Genomic DNA, 18,320 nt, shown 5'->3' with positions numbered 1-18,320 from the left:
TAGATGTTTCGGATCTATTCGACTATTTATTTGACTTACCGTAGTACTGCTAATTTTGAAGATAAACATCTTCCTCAAAATATCCTAGTAGTCAAGAAAATTTAACATCTTAAATTTCTAAATTTCATGAACAGTTGTGATCACAGCAAACCTTCGTTCCACATCCTTATTTAAAACATTGTACCACACCTTTCCTTATAAAAAGCTCAAGGTGGCACCTTAAAACATAACTGAACAATTTAAAATACAGCATGAATGGAACTTACATGTATTAAATTATGCAGTTGAAATCACAAATTAAGTGTACTGAAGGTGAAGAGCTTAAAAGCTATTTTTTGTACAGCATTTTCCCAGCCCAGAAAGAACTTTTAAGCTCCCAGACTTGCTTACAGGGCTCTGGGAGGCTCTCACAAGATCTTGCAGTAACTTGGCCTAATGAGATCTCTCAAGAGCATCCCAGAGCCCAGTAAGTTTGGGAACTTAAAAGTTCCACCTTAGGGGGCAAAGCCGCTCAGTACACACCTCCAGAAAGGGTAAGGATGCTCGCCCAGGGGTGGTTTGACTCTACATGTCATCCCTGGGATGTATAAAACAATTGTTCTCTATCAATTACAAAAACACTAAAGCACCCAAATTACAATCCACCAGTAGCAGCTCATTGTACAGATTATATGACCACGCTTGAGAGAAAATTGGGCAAATTGCTTTTTAAATGCAACATAAATTGGGCTGTATTTTATTTGATAGGTTTATAGCCACTTTCCCATTTTTTAATTCAGGTTTTAAAATCAATCATAAGCTTACAAAAATAATGTAATTTAGTACAAATATTTGGCATAGCAACATTGCAAATGGTCCAGTTAAAACATAACTACAAATTAACTCCCAGAATAAAGTTTCCACACCTTGTAAGTGAAAGAAAATGGTAGCCACAGTAATTGATGTAGGATTTATGCAGTATGTTCTAACCACATTTATCTACTGTAAACCACTTAAAGATCTTTCAGACAGAAAGCAGTATATAATTGTAAATAATAATGTCTGTAGTAAAACAGTCTGTAATGCAAAGTTGAACACTTTATAGTTTCCTAGCACAACTCTGCTTATGATAACATTGGTGTAGTGCACTTGACCGTTTGTTCCATTTGAATCAATATTCATTGTGGTATTATGTAACACCTATTGAAATCCTTCTCAAGATTGTGTACAAGCTAAAATGATAAAATAATGGCAGGCAATATTTCTGTTAAAAAGAAAAAGTACAACAACGAAAGTAGTAATAGTACAAAATGTTTAATGCACATGCAACATTTGATACAGCAGCGCAAGTCTGCACAATTTGGGGTTTTTTCCAAGTCTGAAAACTTGACAGGATTTCAGAACAAATACAGTAAACTTTTCATGCACAAATATTGACCTGACTGGTTTCACATACAAACTAGAGATTTTAGTTATGGTCTGTAAAAAAAAGGCTTTGATCCCAGCTGCTCCAACTAGTCAATAACTGGCGTGACAAAGTCATGTTTCCAGATCAATAGTAAACTGTCCCAAGGAAGAGTTCACACATACAAATCTGCTAACTCTATATACCTCTCAAAACTTGGCTGTAAAGATTTCATTTTTCCTCATGTTCTTAAAAGATAACTATTTTACAAGAGATAATTAACATGCATTACATTACTTTTATCAGGTAGTCAGTACGTAACATCTGGCAAAGCAGGAACATTGTCTTGTTTTGTCTCATAATTCAGCTCAGCACATATGAAAAATTATGAACTTGCCAACACAAAGAATTTCATGTATAATCTGCTTTCTCTTAATGCTAATCAATTTTTATAGCAAATCTTACAAGAGGCACATCTCTTTTTGGCAAAATAATAAGTAGGTAATCAAACTGATAGTGCAAAATTAGCTGTACTTGTAGAGTCCCCCATGTTGTTCCAAATTAGAAAATAATGCATGGAACTTCTTTGGCACAATAAAGCATTTCCTCAGAGTCATGAAGTTTAGGGACTGTATGTGTATCGATGCTTTTACACAAAATAGCCTGTGATTACTGCATGTAACAATTCCCAGTAATGCTAGGAAATGAAACTCGTTACACTGTAGAAAGGGTTGCACTTTAAAAATTAAACTGCAAAAGGTTCAAAAAAGCATGGCTAGCATTGTTTAACTGTTGACCAGTGACACCTGATTTAAACTTTTTACTACAGAGCAGGTAGCAAGACTTACATATAAGTCTATTGTGATACTTGCTTTTCGGAGAAAAACCAAGTTCTTAAAAGGAACCACTATAAATAGTTGCACTACTTTTCTCTACAAGTGTCTCCTACCTTTACATTCGGACATGTCATGAGCACAAACAATTTGGATGCCGTCTCCAAATTTCTCCCCTTTGTACCCTGCAAGTAGTTCAGCGTGTCAGAATGCCAAATATGTGGCAAACCTTGATGGAAGTAAGACTAGTATAATGAAAATTCAGGTGTAGATCTAATAGCTACCACCGCTCTAAGTAGTTCAGTTTTTTCAATCCATCATAATAGAATACAATTCAAATATTTTGTTCTTACAATAGTCAATATTTTTACTTACCTATTGAGATTTAAGTTATCCTTGTAAATGTGAGCATATCTAAAGAAGTGAGGAAAGTAAGTTTCAAGAGAAGACATTTTGGCAGTTAAGATAACCCCCTTTTCTCTTAATGATGATTTGCAGCCTTAATTGTACATTCAACAGACTGAAAATCATAAATATTGTAAGCAATCAAGGAGTATTTTTAGAAAACAACAACTGCAAGCCATTGTTTTTTAGATGTTGCTAAAAAGGATAGAGTAGCAATTTTTAAAACCAGCATAATGTTGTATGAGTCTCAACCGCAGATAAATTAAGGAATGTCAACTGAATACAAATTCAGAGATCTTCTTTGTATAGATCCACTCCAGAAGGTGTTAGTCCAGGGCTTGTCATATCTGTTGTAGGACTTGCAAGATACTCACTTGACTTCAGACTTGTGAGAGATTTGTAACTTGCTACTGAAGTCAGAGAGCCACAGAGACCAAGCAATGAAGGGGTGTCTTCTTTTCCTATTTAAGAAAAAACATTAACACTTATATATAACACTAGTGACTGGCTCATCCAGGGTGATCAATAAGGGAGCATAAAGCAATCACTTTTCTCCCTTCTACCCTTTTCAGGGCAAGTGTGACTGTCTAGAACCAGGCATTTCACCTAATTTCTGGATACAAGAACTGCCCATGAACTACCCTCTGTCTTAGCAGAATTCAGCTTCAGTTTATTTGCTCTCATCCAATCCACTACTGCCTCCAAGCACCGTTACCTGTAATAAAAAAATTACTTGTAGATAATGCAGGTGGCTTGCATTTTCACATTTGGTCATAAGATGGAGCAGTTTCATTTTTAGACAACACATCCATTCGCTATTGTGGGTCCATCTGCACCTTCTCAAAAAACACATTGCTTTGGACTTTCTGTCTCTCTCCCTCTCTCGACAAACCAAATGAAGTTTTTACTGATCAGAGAATATATGGGTTTTTGCATGGCTAAAATCCAGTTTCTTACTGACAGTAACACAGTAAGGTTTCAGAACCAATAGTGTAACATCAGGCAGCGTTCACCACTTCACAGTTGTTGGATTATCGCATTTTCTCCTGACACCTTACTCTTCTGTGCTGCTGTATATTTCCAGATTCAACTTTTTTTCCTTTCTGGGTGGATTTATCTTGGAGGAATTCCCTCTGCACTTACTAATGGGGTTACTTCTCTCTCAGCTTCATCTGAAGGCAAGTTATGTTTGAAGCTATAGTTTGTCCATGAGACATCAGATATACATTACAACTTTATTTCAAAATGAGACAAGTCAATTGGAAAGAATAAAAAATGAGAAGCAGGAAAGTATTTTGTGAAAAACAGAAACTAAATGGATCTTGGTATCAGCTAATAGTGTTATGATACTAGTTTCTAAATAATAACCTTTCTCCTTTCATGGAACTTTTGTATATTACAACTCAGTAGATCTGTCTCTTAAGGATCTGCACATCACTTTGAGCTTAGCAGTATGGGAGGATGCTGCAAGGCTGCAGTTCACCCCACAGGACCAAGATCATATAGGTGACAAGTGGTTCACACATTCAAAGAACTACTATGCAAAAGCATTTCAAATTGTTTGGAAGCTGCAAGCTGAGATTTGGCCTTCATGCAACTGAACAAGGGAATCTAAGGTTTTTAAACATTTTTTTTTGTGTGTGTGTGTGTGTAAAAAACATTCTGTCTTGAATAAGACCATTTGGTAAGGCATTTTCTAGCTACACTGGGAAAGGTTTTTGAGGAGCAGGTTATAATAAGTACATAAAAATGAAGTGATGATGCACATAGGTGTGTTACTTTGCTTAAACACCATCCTGTAATTTTACACACACACACAAGATATGGAGTTGTAGGATGGTGTTTAAGCAAAGTTACACATTTATGTGTATGAGTATCTTCTGGTCTTAACTGAGCATGGTTTCTTAAACTGCAATTGATGCTTATTATTTGCAATGAGAAGATGGAATTAAATTTAATAAAATGTCATGTAAGCAAGTTGGCTTTAAGATGAAAGCATGTGGGCCTAAATCATCACTTTATTTTTATGTACTTATTATAACCTGCTCCTCAAAAACCTTTCCCAGAGTAGCTAGATAATGCCTTACCAAATTGTCTTATTCAAGACAGATTGTTCTATATTGCGATGTCTTGACTTTACTGGGACTGAAAATATCCATCCTTTGGCATTCACCTGATTTAGGGTCTTAGAATTATTGCAGGTTGCAGGAAAGAAGTGGGATAGCTGCAGGTACTAAACCCCCCCCCAACCCTAATGGAAATAAGTTGCTTTAAAGTATTAAATACTTTATCAAAGATAAATTATTAGGCTGATTACCTTCACTAAGCAAATTCATCCCATCCTGTTTTCCATCTCCATCTTCTAAATGGCTTGGATCCAAAGATGTCTGAGAAAGGCTAACATCAGCAGAAAGCTGGTCCAGGCTGTGAAAACTCTTTCTGTAAAAACAATTAGCAATTCCAGTAACTACCTTCAAACCGCTATACAATGCAACCAGCAATTACGGTATTTTTACTACAAAGTACTATAGCAAATAGTAACTTATAGGAAAGCATCTATTTGCATCAGCGATTCCAAACAAATATGCTGTACTATAAAATAAAGCTGGAAATTTTAAAATGTGTTTTTCTTTAAATAGGATTACATAAAGGAAGAAAAGGTATTATCCTCTACTCAGTTATGAATGCACACATTTCATTATTTAAACAGAGACACTGCAGCATTATAGTCAAGGGTACAATTCCAAAGGGAGATCCACCGGTGATATAGGCAAGGAATTAAGAACATTTGCACTATTCTTTAAAAGTTTTAACATTCACCTGTTTCCACACACAGTGATAATTTTGATTTCATCTTGTTTGTTATTTTAATGTTGATTTTTCTAGATTTGCTGTATTTTACTATTTTTTCAAATATTCATTGTAAGCCACTCTGATAGTTGGATTGAAGAGCTAAAAATCTTAAAACAAATATTCAGTGGCCTGGTTCACGCATGCTAAGCCAAATCAAAGTTTGTTCTTGGTGTAGAAGTCATGGTTAGTCTGGAGAGAGCTAAACCATACACCCAACTTTGGATAGCATGCTAAGCCAAACTATGGCTTAGCTCAGCACAGCAGAAAAACAACAAAACAACTAGGGAGCAGCCGAGTGGCTGTCATCTGCTCCCTGGGAGCCTGCGTGTTTGGGCTAAGCCATGGCTGTGTCAGGACAATGCAGATGGAGGATTGGCTGAGGACCTGGGCAAGGGCTGCAGCAGGATGTGGGGGCCTCTGCCAGGAGTAGAGCAGTCTGTTAGTGAGGACCCTGGGAAGAGGGGCCCCTTTAACCTGCTCACTTGTCTCATCTGTCCCCATAATGAGACCCATGAGCCCCACCTCCCTCTACAGGGCTGTCAGAACCTCTATCTGACACTCCCTCAGTGCTCACTGCACCACCCACCTCGGCATCTTCAGAAAAAAGGAGTAACTGTGCCTACCCAGACGGGGATATTTCACTAGGTCCAGCAGGAGCAAAAAGAGTAGGCAACCGAGGGTTCCGCCTACTATATGTAGTGTGATATTGCAGAAACGCTAACTGCCCTACGATGAGCCCATCCCATTTCACAAATGGGTGTGTGTCTGATCAACAACTAAAGCTTTGACAGTTAAGCGTACCGGCCTTGCAGCTGCATTTAAAATTAGTCACGTGTATTGCCTGAAGTGCCAGCAATGTGTATATGTACTGCAGTAATCAAAACATTAAAGCCTTTGGAAATAATCCTTCAAGCCTTCCTTCTTCGGCAACTGGGAGACCAGAGACCAGCCATCCTTTAGCTCTTTTCACTACATGCACTAAAATAACCTGTTGCTGCCTTGAAAAGCAGGCTATAAATATGAAAAACTAAATTATAAGCCACCTATGGAGAGGTACATTTGCTGAAATGTCCTTCATATACTGCAATGCAGCATAAAGACACTGTGAAATCCAATTTGTGCCCTAGTAATTTTGGATCAGGCTCAACAGGACATGCCGAGCTGTCTCATGCCTGCAAGACCACAGTTGCTTGATCAATTGGGCCAAAAGTCACCACATGTAAGTGAGTCAGCTGATTCACCTGGGCACCTCTCTATAAACACCAAGTCAGCAACAGTTTATCTGACCGTGGATAGGGTAATATTGGGGGAGTGGATGTTACACCCAGCTGTATTTCAGCAAATTCAGACTTGTTATGGCACAATCAAAGTGGACCTCTTTGCATTCGACATAAATTGTCAGGTTGAGAGGTTCTTCACTGGGTTCCATTGTCTGATGGTAGAAGCAACAGATGCGCTAGCAGCTTTGTGGCCACCTGGTCTACTTTATGCCTTCCCTCCAGTTCCGGTTATTCCTCAACTCCTACAGAAACTTTAGGAAGAAAGGGCTCTGCTAATTTTAATGGCACCATATTGGCCATGGATGTCAGACATTGTGGATCTGGCCATAACTTCCCCATGACATTTTTCTCCTCAGTCAGACATCACCTTCATCTGAATCTAAGTTGGCTACAGTTAACAGTTTGGTTTTTGAGAGGAATGAGCCTCTGACTGAGATCTCTCGCTTCATTTCACTTCCTCAATATCCAATTCCCCATAAGGATTCATAGTTTCCCCTTTAATGCAGGGCCATTAGATGCAGAATCCGCTGCAACAGCAATGCCTTTAGCTGCATGGAATTGACTGAAAGAGGTATCGGGAGGTGGCTGGCTGCCTGCCATAAGAGAGGGAGCAGTTGCCAAATTCTGAGAAGGAATGAGATAGAGCTGACTATGGGAACAGGAAGGCACAGAATTAGATTCAGGATCCGAACCCCTGGGCTCTAAAGAAAAAGCACCTAATGGCGTCTCTTTGATTGGGTTTAAGGCTTTCACTGAAAATAACACATACTGGGGAGAAAAGCGAGGCAGCCTGATGAGAAGTGCCAGCAGCAGTATTGTTAGCAGTAATAGAATATGAATGAGGCATAGCTAAACTAGGCAACTCCTGGGGTTGGGGGCTGACAGGAGAGCCCTGGGATCCCCCAAAGTCCTCCCCTTCCGAGGAGCTGTGGGAGCATGAAACATTCACATGCTGGGCTGGGTGATCCATCTTCATCACATTACATCCCACAACACAGCCTCTCTCTTTAAATGGACAGGAGACAGCCATTCAAGAACTCATCCCCTCTGTTGCTGAGCACTCATCCCTACAACGAATGCACTTCTGTGTCTCTCAGAGCTATGAGAAACAGCCCCTTCAGTATGTTTGCGCTTCTGAGTCACTTTGCAAGCCACAGGACAACCAAAGCTGGTGGGGGATGCAGTACACATAATTTCTTGAAAAGGCAAATTGCTTTGCAGAATGACAGCTGCAATGGAATCTGAGCGCGGGACCAACACAAACACTTAATAAGAAGGTGCGGTTTGCTGGGGCTTCTTAGGCATGGCTCCCAATACAAGAGTCTCTCAAACTTTCAACTGATTCCTACCCTTCATAAAAGTGGTCACCAAGAAGGGAAAGCAAAGGAGTGAAATAGACTATATACACTTAAGGAACTCCCCCTAAATATAAATAGGAATGCACAAAGCCAGAAACAGGGTGGCAGAAACTACAATATAAAGTCACGGGGGAAAGAACACACTGGAAGAAAACAAAGCAGAGAAACAGTGTAAAAAAAAGGCAGAGTTAAAAAGCTATGAAAATGGCAAACTGGGAGAAGTCCAACTGGCAAACCTAAATCCACCCCCCCCCCCCCAGGAAATTAAAGTGAAGTACATGAAGACACTTGATTTACTCAAGGAACAGGAGACCTCCACAGAAAACAGGACGACCACACAAAAAACAACCACCCCGCAGATATAGTATTTAGTGAGAAAAGGCAGGGAGCAACAAAGAACAGTGACAGCTCGACTCAAGGCAGGAAAGCAAACTGAATTCTGGAAGCTGGTTACTTTTCTAACCAACACTTTAATGCCTCGACCACAAGGTGGTGCTGCATAACCCATACTAATGAGCTTCACCAACAACAGAATGTAGAGGGGAAGCAAATGTTGCCAGTTCCTCCTTTCCCTAATACAGTGGTGCCCCGCAAGACGAATGCCACGCAAGACGAAAAACTCGCTAGACGAAAGGGTTTTCCGTTTTTGCGTTGCTTCGCTAGACGAATTTCCCTATGGGCTTGCTTCATAAGACGAAAACGTCTTGCGCTTTTTTTAAAAAGCTGCTTGAAGAGGCGCAGTTGCGATGGACTGTGCTTCGCAAGACGAAAAACATCGCAAGACGAAAAGACTCGCGGAACGAATTCTTTTCGTCTTGCGAGGCACCACTGTAGCTCTACCCCATGCCACCTTGCACCTTGCTCTGGAAGGTCCTTCAACTCTCTGGAATGGATTTTTAGGGGGGACTGGGGTCTGCAAATGTTGCAGTGGCCCAAAGTACCTGCTCCTCCTCCATTAGACAACACTGGGTCAAAAGCCCTTCTGTGAGTGCAAGGGAACAAATCCGATTCCACTCCATGTTCCTATAAATTTTAGACCAACCTTTATGTTGCAGAATGTAAACATGGGATGCTAAATTCAAAGTGAAATCAGCATCCAAGTGAAATCTCAGCAAATTTGAGGTAATAATGCAATCAGGCACTTCCATTTTAATATGAAAATATAATTCTAATAAATTTTAAAGGCTGAAGATGACTTAAGGCTGAACTATATAGCAAGAACATACACCTGTGGCCCTCCAAGTGTTGTTAGACTACAACTCCCATTGCTCATGCTGATGGGTTGATGGTAGTTAGAGTCTAACAAGTCCTGGAAGAGCACATGTTGCCCACTGCTGATAAAGGGATCAGGCTGTGGAATCATGCCCCTGCCACATCTTGTATGGGAAACCCCCACTCTCTACATGACGTCTGACTACTGTTAACCTTCATTAAAGGTATGATGATCCTAATGAACACTCCAGACAAATTTAGTATGTCCTTAACTACAGTTGATAAAACTTCACTGATATTTGTAAACCACTCTGGGAACCTTTTTTGGATAAAGAGTGGGATAAAAATGCCAGTAACAACAACCACCCCATCTTAAACTCATTATGCAGAACAATTTGCATTGGTTCAGTTACATCACATTAATCCATAGTTCAAAGCAATGTGAATGAGCAACAATTATCATACTCAAAAGTTACCATGGTACTCCTCATCACTCCTGTTCCTCTCGTGCTGCAGACAAAACAAACCAGATTCTGGCTTATGTTGCTCTGAATCTGGGTTCATAGCTCGTCTCCTCTAAATAAATCAAGAACAGTCAGCCAGCAAGAAACCATGAACACTCTGCACCAGCATGCTGCTTATTCATTAAACTGTAGTTTAATTTAAACTATAGTTTAATGCAGCATGTAAACGAGGTACTGTTGAGTAAAATAGATAATAAAGGTTATTCTAAGATTTGCTGGAAATGTATGTAAAATACTTTGTATTAAGTGATTCTCTGAGCAAACTCACTGAAATCAATGGACTTCAGTCATGACTAACCTAAGTTTATTGAAATTGATTTCAAAGAGTCTAAACAGAGTATGACTTAGATACCACCCAAAAAGTATTATGTGCTTATGAGTATGATTTGTTATAGCAGATGGGTTGCATCCAACTAAGTCATACTCAGAGAAGACTTACTGAACTCAATATACTTGTCTAATTTGTCCATTGATTCCAATGCATCTGTACTCATGAGCATGACTTAGCTGCATACAACCTAATGTGTTTAAGATAAATATGCTACTATATAATTCTATTCTGCTTTCTAATGTTTAGTTATCTACCAGTTTTCCCCTTAAACACATACATAATCTGGTTGACAAGATGCACTAGAGTGGGGGTGGGGAGAATGAAATTTCTGGGATCTCTAGGAGCACTGCACAAATATTTCAACTTACTCATCCCATTGCTTATTTTGCTTTCGATAAAGTAGTGTATCCAAGGCAACAGCATTAACATCCAGAGCTCCTGGGGAAGGCCACTGATTGGTGAGATGGGTGGTTAATTCTTGTCTTGATCTTAAATCATTATTCTTTAGCACAGTTCTGTGAACACACAGTGAATTTGATGCCATTAGAAGTAATGTCTTAAATCACAGGAAGAAAATAGGCTCATTCTTGGAAGATCACCTGCTAGCATGCTATTCTTAAAGCACCTTTCCTCCTAGGAGACTTCTCAATCAGAATGTTAGTACTGAAAACAAAACAAAAAACTGAAAGGAACTGTACAGAGAGAGACTTACACTACAGTATACAAGGTGACCAGTGAACTGCAAATAATGTAGAAATAAAAGCAATGAGTTAAATACTACTTCTTAAACAGCAAATATTATCCTCAGTTTTCAGTTAGTAAACAGCACAAGTTCTAAGTTCTTAATTTATAACTTTTACAAAAGAAGAAATCAAGGTATTAAGCTCTAAAACAAACTGATCTGCCTATATCAGCAGTCTGTAGGAGAGTCCAGATTAAAGTCCAATTTCACATTTCTTTCAAGCAGAAGTGTGGTTGTCAATAGAACGACACAAGGTACAAAAATGCCGTTAACAGCTGCATTGCAACTGAAGTACCTATTGTTTTTCACTTTTATTTCATCCCGGAAAACAAACCAAGTAGAGAATTTTAAGTGCTACTTTATATTAATTCTTTTCTGGGGCAAAACTAAAAGAAAAAATGTGTTAATGAAGGTTTCCATACAGTTACTCATGGCAAACTTAATGTAGTTTTATTTTCTAGTGGTTTTCTTCAAAAACTGCATTGTGTACCTCCTAAACAGGTTGATTATATTGCACTGTGCAATTTTACTTCTACTACTGTAAAGAAAAATACTTAATTTGGGATCTATATGTGTGTCTCAATGTATTACCTATGAGTTATACCTGACACATAGGCAAAAAAACAGCAAGAAAGCCAAATAAGAGTAAAGACACAGAGAAAGTGACTTAAGTAAAAAAGTAATTTGTATCATTTTGAAAATAAGTTCACCATCTCAGGTCAGAAAAGTTACAGAAAAAGTGTCATTTCTGTAAGATCAAAAGCAGGTATACTTCACAGTGGGGAAAGTATTTAACATGGGAAAAGACTGGGAGTGTTTTTAACTTAACAGTACAGCCATAGCTTGATTACTTACCAGTACTATGAATTCTCCTATTGGATAAATCTCCTTCACATATCCCCTCTCTATGGAATGAGTTGTCAGCACCACCTTGATGACTCAAATCTGTTGAAATTTCAAATGTCATGGATGTGAGCCCATGCAACGATGCATGTGGTGTGTTATTTGCCTCTAACTACATGTTAGTATAGTGTCAGAACTCCCAATAGCAAACAAAAACCCAACAAACTAAGGGAATCCAAGACTGCGGATTTATGGAGGAGATGACAATAGTAGAATTCTAGTTATTGACAAGCAGCATAGTTTTCTGCTCAGGGTATTTCCCAGAATTGTCACTCTTGGGAGACTTGTTACCAGTCTCCCCAAGGAACAGAAAATAAAAGAGATTAGCAAAAGTTCTGGGCATACATGTAAAATATAAATCAGTGGTCTTATCTTACACAGCACTAATTCATCTAAACCATGGCATTGTATATAGGGCTGGTGGGCAAGGCCTGCAAATAACAGCCTGGAGGGCCCAGTTTGGCCCCAGCCCTGGCCCACGATGAACAAGCAGTGTGCTTGTATATGCTGCTCAGTTGCTCCTATTCTACTTTGCCTACATACAGAGCAAACAAACAAGGCTTGGCTTAGCATTATGTGTGAAGCAGTGCTCATGGTTTGTTTCTCCCAAACAAGCCACAAGTAGTAAGCCAAGATAAGGCTGTTTCTGCAAGTGGCTCCAAATATGCCAACTGTTACATACCAAATCCACATTTCAGTTGTTCATAGCTATTTTAAGACTAAATTCAGATTGCTGGCATGTATCTGTATGCTTCCTGAAAATAATAAACCCAGCCTTAAAGCACAAACCTACACTGTACAGGTCTACTAAAAATGGAACTTACTTCTAGGTAAACTGGTACTCATTGTTGCCTTAAATATGCTCGTGTCTGCAGTTAAAAGTGACAGTGTACCCAATTCTGTTTTGTTTTTAAAAATGATATACATATGGAGGGAAACTGGCACCAGAAGCAGCTGTTTCACAGGAATACTGATCCTGGAAATAATTTTTCCACATACTATTAAGTCAGATTAATACATTTTCCTGCAAGTAGTAGCCATGATAAATTTATTAGTAGTTTAATATACACATGCCATATATTATGGGATTAGGTGGTAATCATAAGGACAGTGGTTATCTGTTGCAGCACCCTGATTGTATGATGTTATCTCCAAACATATTTACTTTGAACCTACTTTGATTTGTTTTAGATGCCAGGAAAAACCATTTTAATTTGCTAAGGCATGAGTTTCCAACACCCATAGGCACCCGTGTGCTTTCAGTACTTCCTATTGCATCCACAAAAAGTCTCTGTCAAAAAACTTTCCATTTAGTAAGAACATTGGCGGGTTTAATTGCAGATAGACGTTGGGCTGTTTAAGGCTATTTTGCAGTGCTGTTTTGAACCTTTATCTTTATTGTATTTTAAATTGGTATTATTCTTAGGTTCGCACTAGATTTTGATTTTTATAAACCAACTTGAACTTTGGTGTGATACAAAGCGTGTAAAAATGGATTAATATGCATTATGACAAATCACACAATGTTTTGCCATAAAGAATCCTTTATATGTTGTTACACACCAGGCAACATGGGCTTTCACATATGTGCTTGTTTTCAAAAGAAAAATATATGGAGGTGACAAGACCTTGGCTTTGCTGTTGTGGTCCAAAGGAAAGCAGAGCGATACATTTAGCACCAGCTTGGCTGCAGGAGTTGCCAGAAGGAGGCGTACAAGGAGCCATCCAACCGTCTTAGGATCAGAGCTTTCCTTCTCCTGGATGTACTACCTTCCCAGGTTGACGAGCCCCATGTGCCCCACACTTCCCTCTAGAGCACATGCAGAAACCACCTTCTTGATGGTTGAACCCACCATTGGTCTCGTCTGCTCAGAAAGCCTCCACTAACATCCCATACATCCCTATTACAGTGTAATATTTAAGCAAAAACTGCTTCCTCTGTAGGCGTAGGAAAGAAAACAAAAAAGGAACTCTGTTGAAGTTACTTAAAACACTATCTGGTTAAAGGGCGAGAACTAGGACATCATGAGTATCTGCTCAAAACCTGGCAATGTATTTGTAATGTAAAACAGCAAAAAGTAGGAACAGAGAATAGTACAGAAGAATGGGCAAACCCAGAGAAGCAGCACATACAAGGCATATCATTATTTATTAATTTATATATCCCTCAATGCCCAGATGGCTTCTAAATAAGAACCCCAAGGTGCCATCTAACCTCAAGCAAGATCAATAAAGTCAATCTGCAATTAACCAGTAAATCTTAATCATAAACAAATGCACCTGTTCCCTGCTATTACCACAAGCTACATTTCCCCCTTTTCACATTCCTCTTATGCAAGAACAACATCTGTAAGAGCTGATTTCAGGATAAGGAATCCTAACTCAACAATAAAATATATATAATGAAATTAAAAGAATACAATATAGTAAGAACAAGGATTAGGATTCTCCCCCACCCCCACCCATTGCCAATGATTTTTCATGTACCTGGGATTTGTACAGAAAGCAGTCCAAATTCATTAAATATCTATATCACAAAACAATCTATTGATCCATGACTGGTGAAGGCAAACTGGGCAAAAATGAAAAGAGCTTGCTTGGCTCTTTTTGCCATGGGAGAATGTGCAAAGCAGAAGATGCAGCAAATACCAAGAAACTTAATACTGCTGGCCAGCAGCAATGGAATAGTCTAACATCTACTTCAGAGGGGGGATTATTCTATGTAATCAATTGCAGCTTTTCACTATATGCCTCAGCCATACAATACACAGAAATTCAAGAGATATGTTAAAACGTCTGAAAACAACATAAAATTGTGTTCATAATACAAAGGCCTTTTGAAATTAAAAAAAATAAATGGGATTCTGAAACTTAACAGGAATAGTGCCTGCCTGCTTTCTAATGGGAGGGTGTTGCGCCCACTAAAGCAAAAGCACAACTCCTTGAAGACACAAGACATACACCTGGTCTTGATAATATCAGATCATAAGAGGATGTGTCCAGGTAAAACTCCCTGATAATAAAGTAGATGGCTAAGTTTATATATTTAAGGTATTGCCCCCACCCCATTGACTGGGGTAGGGCAGAACGTAAATGTTATTCATACAGATTAATATCCTTACTCACAAGAACACAAGTGAAACACAACTTTTCACAGATTCCTACAAATATTATTATATTTGAGCCTTCTTGGTTATGAAAAACAAATTAATGGGGCTTTTTATGCCTGAGTGCCACTCTCAGAAGTAGACCAGCTTTATTTTCCAGCTTTAATATGCAAACACTTGCATTCACCATTTTATAACTATACAAACTGTTACAACTTAACTGCATTGTATCTTATCTCCACAATTTTAATGTGCAATATTTTTATGCAATTATTTTGACAATTTTCTGCATAATCTGTTTCAAAGAGGTATTTTACTAAAAATTTGCTTAAGGGCTAGATTCTTCAACTGAACAGGAATGCTTCAGACTATTCACAAGTTTAGACCATGATCGTCATATGAATTCTGTCACTTCTTAGTATACTTTTGTAAATAATTTTAAAATGTTGAGCATTTAAAATACTATGCCATTTACATTACCTCTTATGTAAAGGACACAGTTGAGGATTAAGGTTTTGGGTTTCATTTCTGGCATTATCTTTTTTAAAATCAAGCGGTTTCATCAAATAATGAGTCATGTAATCACATTTAAGTTTAAATCCCAGCCTGTAATTTTAAATCTCTTCTGTCACACTGACAGTGAGTCATAATCATATTTAATTTTTAAACCTCTATCAAAGAAAAACAGCCTGAACAGTCTGAATTGATTCAAATGCCATGGCATTTAGTGGCTAGCTGCCGAGATCAAAGTTGAGGACAAAGAGCAAAGGGAATCAGAACAGACATTTATAGTAAAAAAAACCAAACTGGATTTTTAACAAATATGTCATAGTCATGTTTTAAAAGACAATGCTTTCCATGAACTGTGATCTATTCTTCACACCTCCCAATCATAATAGAAACTGCCAAAGTACCAATTACACATTTTTCAAATCGCTAACAGCATGCGCAACTGTTGCTAAGCATCTGTTTCAAGTACAGAATGTTCTGCTCTACCACTTAAATTTTCAGTACAGTTCTGAGTACCTGGGGGAGTTTGACTGGCCATTAGCTTCAAACAACTGTTCCCTACCATTCTTAAGTTATTCCTTTAAGGAAAATCTGAAGTAGAGGTAAAAGACCCGACAGATTGCTTTAAAAATTGTATTTTTCTTATATGAACAACACATACCTTTAATGTTTCAATGGAATATGCTAGCAAAAGGTAACTTCATTAACACATTTTCAAAAAAACAACTCTCAATATGCACCTAATAGTGTTCTACTAACTTAGCAGCTTAACTGCTGTTAAATAACCAATCAAATATTATCTACTGTTTCTTCTGAGATATATATATATATATATGTATGAATATTGTCTGCCACTCAGATCTTTAAAGCCCATTATCTTCTTACAGAGACTATACCTACATGCAAAGCAACTATGGCAGTATATTCTCCAGAGCATTACAGCTACGCAGCTAAAAATATGATTCATATTAAGTAAACCATGACTCACAACAATCTGACTAATGCAGCATCAAAAAAATGCTAATAAAAGAGCTAACATCACAATTAACCAGAGGTCCACATAGAGCTGCACCAAGCATCTAAAGCATGGGCTAAGAAAGAAAAAAGGCAATTTTATTATGCACATCTTGCTTGTGAAAAGCATTCTAGAATGGCCCCCCACTGACACAATCTTTATCATTTAAGCTGCCCACTCCTGTTTGAGATCAAATGATGAGATGAATATTTAGGTGCCAGAACTGTATCTAGAATGTAATTCTAATTATATACAGATAATGCAAAATAAAGGGAGGGGGGCCTTTTAGGTTGTTACTAGGATTTAGTATGTTCAAATTCAGAATATGCCAAACTAGTGACAAATATGAGCTGCTGCTTCCCGCAAGCTTCTGGCTGGCCACTGTGGAAGCAAACTGCTGGATAAAATGGGTCATTGGCTTGATCCAGCAGGCCATGATGTTCTTATCATCATAACTGGAGACAGGTGATAAAAATCAAGCTGGGCTGTCTTAAAAAGAAGAAAAAGGATCAATCACATGAGTAGTCATGTTCTTTAAAATGATATATGAAAGTAAAAAGGCTGGAACAAATTTTATCTGAACTTTAACCTTCTACCCACTTCTGGCTAGAAGCACAGATTCTACAAGTGTCACACAACACATGATTTGTAAGCACATATTGCATGAAAAGGTGACGCAGCTAAACAAAACACTATGCATGAAGTACACTCTATATATAGTTTTAAGAAAGATCAACATATTTCCTTAAGAATATTGAACCCTCTCTCCATCTCCTTCCATCATGCATCTCTAAATCAGATCTGGGGACATGGGTTGGAATCTGCTTGTGCTAGCTCAAGTCTTTAATTGAGAACCCCCTGAGAAGCCAGTAAAAAAAAAAATTACTGTTAAGGGGGCATTTAAAAATTTCATACTTTCAACAGTACAGTACATATTCACTATGCTGTTTTATGATTTGGCAACTCTTCACCAAAGAAGAAAATTAGCTACTAATGGATTGCAATTATTAATGGATTGCAATTAATAATGGACTGCAAGAGGGAATTAACAAGGACTTTATAATGCTTATGGATTAATTGAAAAAATGGAACTGTGTGGAAAATATTGGGATGTTCTGCGGCAATACCCTCCTATGGAGGACTTGAACTTTGATTTACTATGGTGTTGATAAGATATCAGCTTGTTATTGGATGGGAAAGAATTCAAAGAAAACGCTGGAAGTGAGGCTGGAGTAATGGGCAGACTTCAGACCACTTTCAGTTTTAAGAAAAGCAAGATGGTGAAAGGTCACTACGCAGTAAAATTGAGTCCTTGGAGTGGGGACGGGGAGGAAATGCTGAAAATGATTGATTGCAACAAGAAAGGAAGGTTGAACTTTTTTTAAAAAAACATTCCACACAGAGTTACCAGATATACTTGCAAATTAAAGGATATGCAAATTGCAAATTAAAGGATAAATATGAACAAAAGTCAACACATCAGTGGCTGTTAAAATAAAGGATCCACATCAGAACTGTATTATTTGGATTAAATAAGGAGATTGGAGTGGGAACAAGGAATCAACATCTCCTAAAAATCTCCTAACATGGGAAGTCAACATGACTTTGGGAAGTCGACCAAAATGTTTAATCTGGAATCTGACAATTGGCTTTTTTAATTGAATTATGATTTGGTATTGTATTAATACATTGGATTGTTATTAATGAAAAATTAATAAAATTATATAAAGAAGAAAATATTACATATCTACCTAAGTATCACTGCAACTATAACTGCAGCACTTAGGTGTCATCAATCTCAGTTAACAAATATTTGACAAATTTCTAATAATGTGGTATCTTTAAATTTGAATGAGAATTAAA

At 38.0% G+C, this 18,320-nt stretch overlaps 1 protein-coding gene across 2 annotated transcripts in view; it reads right to left on the bottom strand.

The window, feature by feature from the left end:
• Nucleotides 1-1,277: 1,277 nt before the first annotated feature.
• The window catches only part of RUNDC3B (RUN domain containing 3B), a 30,929-nt gene continuing 13,886 nt past the window's right edge, over nucleotides 1,278-18,320 (bottom strand). The window contains exons 9-11 of one of the 2 annotated variants that reach the window (XM_083467556.1): nucleotides 10,549-10,695; nucleotides 4,940-5,061; nucleotides 1,278-3,083 (exon numbers count right to left, since the gene is read on the bottom strand). In XM_083467556.1, coding sequence (XP_083323682.1) covers nucleotides 2,911-3,083; nucleotides 4,940-5,061; nucleotides 10,549-10,695 — 442 coding nt within the window. In that variant the 3' untranslated portion in view covers nucleotides 1,278-2,910. The remainder of the gene's footprint in view (nucleotides 3,084-4,939; nucleotides 5,062-10,548; nucleotides 10,696-18,320) is intronic. The other variant, XM_083467557.1, reaches the window with a different exon arrangement.

Source organism: Podarcis liolepis (assembly GCF_965112155.1).
Source record: "Podarcis liolepis genome assembly, chromosome: 12".
NCBI classification, from domain to species: domain Eukaryota; kingdom Metazoa; phylum Chordata; class Lepidosauria; order Squamata; family Lacertidae; genus Podarcis; species Podarcis liolepis.
This window is presented reverse-complemented; position numbering and strand designations above follow the sequence as displayed.